The sequence below is a fragment of the Vanellus vanellus genome, assembly GCF_965231255.1.
Source record: "Vanellus vanellus genome assembly, contig: HAP1_SCAFFOLD_2431, whole genome shotgun sequence".
NCBI classification, from domain to species: domain Eukaryota; kingdom Metazoa; phylum Chordata; class Aves; order Charadriiformes; family Charadriidae; genus Vanellus; species Vanellus vanellus.
In genome coordinates this window covers 3,239-9,496 of record NW_028127532.1, presented here as the reverse complement: position 1 = coordinate 9,496, position 6,258 = coordinate 3,239, and the positions used below count along the sequence as shown (strand labels likewise).

General features: G+C 60.9%; 1 protein-coding gene across 1 annotated transcript; it reads left to right on the top strand.

Moving 5' to 3' along the window:
- The first annotated feature begins 3,686 nt into the window (after positions 1-3,686).
- LOC309685210 (uncharacterized protein) lies at positions 3,687-5,855 on the top strand. The gene is made up of 2 exons (XM_082501020.1): positions 3,687-3,804; positions 5,354-5,855. The coding sequence occupies exons 1-2, from the start codon at positions 3,713-3,715 to the stop codon at positions 5,796-5,798; spliced, it is 537 nt and encodes a 178-aa protein (XP_082357146.1). The 5' UTR covers positions 3,687-3,712; the 3' UTR covers positions 5,799-5,855.
- Positions 5,856-6,258: the final 403 nt, after the last annotated feature.

Here is a 6,258-nt window from a genome sequence, read left to right as displayed (position 1 = left end):
CCTAATTGCCCCTGGGACCCCAAAACTAACCCAGGGCTCCCCCAATCACCCCAAGACCCCCCTAATTGCCTCTGGGACCCCCGAAAACTTACCCCAAAACCCCCCTAATTGCCCCTGGGACCCCCAAAACTACCCCAGGGCTCCCCCCAATCACCCCAAGACCCCCCTAATTGCCTCTGGGACCCCCGAAACTACCCCAAGACCCCCCTAATTGCCCCTGGGACCCCCAAAACTACCCCAGGGCTCCCCCAATCACCCCAAGACCCCCCTAATTGCCCTGGGACCCCCAAAACTACCCCAGGCTCCCCCAATCACCCCAAGACCCCCCTAATTGCCCCTGGGACCCCCCAAACACCCCAGGGCTCCCCCAATCACCCCAAGACCCCCCCTAATTGCCCCCCAACACCCCCGCAACTACCCCAATCCCTCCCCCACCCCCCCCGAATTACCCCCAGCACCCCCCAAACCTGCCCCGCTGATAGCTGGGGGGGCCCCCCAACTCCTTTTGGGGAACCCCCCACCCCCAACCTCTATACCCCACAAATCCTCCCCCCCCCCACCCCCCCCCAGGTCAGATGTTGTTGCCCCCCGGCCCCCGCGGCCCCGTGCCCCAAGCGGGGCTGCAGCCGGTGCAGGCGCCCAGCGTCATGGAGGAGGACATCCTCATGGACCTCATCTAAAGGTTGGGGGGTAAAAACCCCCCCCAAAACCTCGAGGGGACCCCCCCAAACTGCCCCCCCCCCCGGGAGCGAAAAAAAAAACCCAAAAAAATCACCACCTTTATTTGGGTGGTTTTCCCTCTGCTTTGATCTGTGAAATGGGTTTATTTATTTGGAGTCGATAAAGGGGTGTTTTGGTTCCGGGGATGGAATGGGGATTTTGGGGGGGGGGGCGGGGGGGGGAATGGGGGGCGGGGGGGGGAACTGGGATTGGGATGGGGGAGGGGGAACTGGGATGTGGGGGGGGATGTGGGATTTGGGGGGGGATTGGGGGTCTGGGGGGGAACTGGGATGTGGGAGAGGATGTGGGATTTGGGGGGGGGGATGGGGGGTCTTGGGGGGGAACTGGGATGTGTGGGGGAACTGGGATGTGGGGGGGAACTGGGATGGAGGGGGGGAATGGGGGGTCTGGGGGGAACTGGATGTGGGGGGATGTGGGATGGAGGGGGGGGGGATTGGGGGTCTGGGGGGATCCGGGGGTCTGGGGGGGTCCGGAGACCCCCGAGCGTGGGGACCACCGTCCCTGAGGGGCTCAGCCTTGGACCCCCCCTGCTGGGGGCACCTCAGCTTCGCAGACCCCCAACCTCGGGGACCCCCAACTTTGAAGACACCCCCCACCCCCATCCCCCCCCGAAACGCGCCTGGCGACCCCCAACCTCGGGGACCCCCAACCCTGAGGATCTCAACTTTGGGACCCCCAACCTCGGGGGACCCCCAACCTTGGAGACCCCCTGAAACACTTCTGGGACCCCCAACCTTGAAGACCCCCCAACCTTGGAGACCCCCAACCTTAAAGACCCCCAACTTTGGGGACACTCAACCTTCAAGACCCCCAACCTCGGAGAACCTCAACTTTGGAGACCCCCAACCTTGGGGACCCCCCAACCTCAGGGACCCCCAACCTTGGAGACCCCCAACCTTGCAGACCCCCAACCTTGCAGACCCCCAACCTTGGGGACCCCCAACCCTGAGGATCTCAACCTTTGGGACCCCCCCAACCTGAAGACCCCCTGAAACACTCCTGGGGACCCCCAACCTTAAAGACCCCCAACTTTGGGGACACTCAACCTTGAAGACCCCCAACCTTGGAGACCCCCAACCTTGAAGACCCCCAACCTTGGTGACTCCCAACCTCGGGGACACTCAACTTTGGGGACACTCAACATTGGAGACCCCCAACCTTAGAGGCCCCCAACCTCGGGGACCCCCCAACCTAAGGGACCCCCAACCTTGGGAGAACCCCAACCTCGGAGACCCCCAACCTTTGGGACCCCCAACCTTGGAGACCCCCAACCTTGAAGACCCCCCAACCTCAGGGACCCCCAACCTTGAGGATCTCAACCTCAGGGACCCCCAACCTTTCAGACCTCCGACCTTGGGGACCCCCAACCTCGGGGACCCCCAACCTCGGGAACCTCATCCTTGAGGATCTCAACCCTTTGGGACCCCCAACCTTGAAGACCCCCTGAAACACTCCTGGGGACCCCCAACCTTGAAGACCCCCAACCTCAGGGACCCCCAACCTTGGAGACCCCCACCTTGGTGACCCCCAACCTCGGGGACACTCAACTTTGGGGACATTCAACACTGGAGACCCCCAACCTTAGAGGCCCCCAACCTTGGGGACCCCTCAACCTTGAAGACCCCCCAACCTCAGGGACCCCCAACCTTGAGGATCCCAACCTTGGAGACCCCCAACCTTGAAGACCCCCCAAACCTCAGGGACCCCCAACCTTGAAGACCCCCCAACCTCAGGGACCCCCAACCTTGGAGACCCCCAACCTCGGGGACACTCAACTTTGGGGACACTCAACATTGGGGACCCCCAACCTTAGAGGCCCCCAACCTTGGGGACCCCCAACCTTGGGGACCCCCACCTTGCAGACCCCCAACCTTGGGAGACCCCCAACCTTAGAGACCCCCAACCTCGGAGACCCCCAACCTCGAAGAAGACCAATATCGCCATTTTTATTCATATTTACGTTATTTTTATTCATATTACGGGCGTCGTTTGGACGTTCCGATGTCATCGATGATGTCAGAAGCCTTCGATTTGCCGGGGGGGGGGGGGAGGGGTGGACTTTTGAAAAACCCGACCCACCGGACCACTGGAAATCATCGAATTCCAGGACTTTGCTCCGACGGCACCAGGAAATGGGGATTATATTTCCTTTTCAACCTTCGACCCGACGGGGGGGGTTCTTTTTTGGTTTTTTTTTTTTCCTTTTCCTCCTCCGAAATCTTCTTCCCACCGCAGAAACCTCCAAGTTCTGGAGGTGGAAGAAATCCGTAAAGCTCATCGGGTCCACCTCTCCGTGGGCGCCCGGAGAAGACCCCCCCCCGGAGTAGACACCCTCCGGAGAAAACACCTCCGGAGAAGACACCTCCGGAGAAAACACCTCCAGAGAAGACCCCCCTGGAGAAGAACCCCCCAGAGAAGACACCTCCGGAGAAGACCCCCCCAGAGTAGACACCCTCCGGAGAAAACACCTCCGGAGAAGACCCCCCCGGAGAAAACACCTCCAGAGAAGACCCCCCTGGAGAAGACACCTCCAGAGTAGACACCTCCGGAGAAGACCCCCCCGGAGTAGACACCCTCCGGAGTAGACACCCCCGGAGAAGACACCTCCGGAGAAGACACCTCCGGAGAAGACACCTCCAGAGAAGACACCTCCGGAGAAGACACCTCCGGAGAAGACACCTCCGGAGAAGACACCTCTGGAGAAGACCCCCCCAGAGTAGACACCCTCCGGAGTAGACACCGCCCAGAGAAGACACCTCCGGAGAAGACCCCCCCTGGAGAAAACACCTCTGGAGAAGACCCCCCAGAGAAGACACCTCCAGAGAAGACACCTCCGGAGTAGACACACCCCCGGAGAAGACACCTCTGAAGATCCCCCCGGAGAAGACCTCCAGAGAATACACCCCCAGAGAAGACCCCCCCAGAGAAGACACCTCCAGAGAAGACCCCCCCGGAGAAGACCCCCCCAGCCATGTGTGAGGAGTTGGTGTGGAGGTCCTTCCAGCGGAGCGTGGAGATCCAGCTCACCAACAAGACCCAGGACGTCACCTTGCACAACCCCAGGTAACCCCACGGGGGGGGGGAGGGGGGGAGGGGGGGGAGGGGGGGGAGGGGGGGGGGGGGGGTTGGAAGAGTCCGGGCCGGAGTGGGGACCTCCCCGGGGTTCAGGCGGAAGGTCCGGGTCACATCACCTTCCAGCGGTCGGACCGTCTCCCCAATGGTTGGACCATCTCCCAGTGGTTTAGACCACCTCCCAGTGCTTAGACCCGGTGGTTGGACCATCACCCAATGGTGTAGACCATCCCCCAGTGGTCGGACCTTCTCCCAATGCTTTAGACCATCTCCCAGTGCTTAGACCATCTCCCAGTGGTTGGACCTTCTCCCAGTGGTTTAGACCATCTCCCAGTGCTTAGACCCAGTGGTCGGACCTTCTCCCAGTGGTCGGACCTTCTCCCAGTGGTCGGACCTTCTCTCAGTGGTCAGACCTTCTTCCAGTGGTCGGACCTTCTCCCAATGCTTTAGACCATCTCCCAGTGCTTAGACCCAGTGGTTGGACCATCTCCCAGTGGTCAGACCTTCTCCCAGTGGTTTAGACCATCTCCCAGTGGTCGGACCTTCTCTCAGTGGTCAGACCTTCTTCCAGTGGTCGGACCTTCTCCCAGTGGTGTAGACCATCTCCCAGTGCTTAGACCCAGTGGTTGGACCATCTCCCAGTGGTCAGACCTTCTCCCAGTGGTTTAGACCTTCTCCCAGTGGTCGGACCATCTCCCAGTGGTCAGACCTTCTCCCAGTGGTTGGACCTTCTCCCAGTGGTTTAGACCTTCTCCCTGTGGTTGGACCTTCTCCCAGTGGTTTAGACCATCTCCCAGTGGTCAGACCTTCTCCCAGTGGTTTAGACCTTCTCCCAGTGGTCGGACCTTCTCCCAGTGGTTTAGACCTTCTCCCTGTGGTTGGACCTTCTCCCAGTGGTTTAGACCATCTCCCAGTGGTCAGACCTTCTCCCAGTGGTTTAGACCATCTCCCAGTGGTCGGACCTTCTCTCAGTGGTCAGACCTTCTTCCAGTGGTCGGACCTTCTCCCAGTGGTGTAGACCATCTCCCAGTGCTTAGACCCAGTGGTTGGACCATCTCCCAGTGGTCAGACCTTCTCCCAGTGGTTTAGACCTTCTCCCAGTGGTCGGACCATCTCCCAGTGGTCAGACCTTCTCCCAGTGGTTGGACCTTCTCCCAGTGGTTTAGACCTTCTCCCTGTGGTTGGACCTTCTCCCAGTGGTTTAGACCATCTCCCAGTGGTCAGACCTTCTCCCAGTGGTTTAGACCTTCTCCCAGTGGTCGGACCTTCTCCCAGTGGTTTAGACCTTCTCCCTGTGGTTGGACCTTCTCCCAGTGGTTTAGACCATCTCCCAGTGGTCAGACCTTCTCCCAGTGGTTTAGACCATCTCCCAGTGGTCGGACCTTCTCCCAGTGGTTTAGACCTTCTCCCAGTGGTTTAGACCTTCTCCCAGTGGTCGGACCTTCTCCCAGCGGTCGGACCTTCTCCCAGTGGTCATCCCATCATCCCCCCGCGGTGCTCTCCCCATCCCCTTTCCTCCTCACGGGTCTTCTCCTGCCAGGAGCTACTGCTTCAGCGGTTACTGCTCCACCCCGCCCAGCCCCCGCATCCCCACGGGCCTCACCGAGAGTTGTCTCTTCACCAACTCCTCCATGAGTTTTCGGGGTTGCGTGGGGCTCCTGGTCTACGAAGCCGACACCTTCACCTTGGCCATCCTCTTCTCCAACCCCTTCAACTACGGTCTTTACTCCATGGAGCTCGCCGTGGAGATCTCCCTCAACAAAGCCCATTTGGGCAACTTGAAGGACATCTACAAGGAGATGTACAACCGTCAACACCCCCCCCCAACCGGTGGGGAGACCACCTACCACCGCGTCCTACTCGGCTCCTGTCAGGAAGCCGTCACCGTCTCCGCCGGGCGAGTGAAGGTCACGGCCACCATGTCCAACGCCACCAAATCCATCGTTAAAATCGTCATGGAGAACGGAGAAGGCGCCGCCTTCTGAAACCACCCCAAAAAGGGGTCGGACGAAGGTCCTCCTCCTCGTCGGAAAGATGGAGGGTGGTGGGGGGGGGTGGGGTGGAACCTTCTGCCCCTCAATAAACGGTGGGGCAAAGTCCACCTCGTGTCGGGTCGTCCCTTGGGGCAGGAGGAGGGGGGGGGGTCGGGGAGGGCAGAAGGTGCTCCTTTTGGACCGTCGGACCTGCGACTCTCCCCCTTTTTTTGGCAGTTCGGCCCCTCGGCCCGTTGAGGGAGAGGGAGGTGGGTCGAAGGGCCCACGGCCACGCTTGGGCGGGCGGGGCCACCCCGGGGGCGCGCTCGGAGGCAATTCCCGCTGGAACCCCACCTCCCGGTGGGACCCACCACCTGGTGGAACCCATCTCCTGGTGGAACCCATCTCCTGGTGGAACCCACCTCCTGGTGGAACCCACCACCTCGTAGAACCCACCACTTGGTGGAACCCA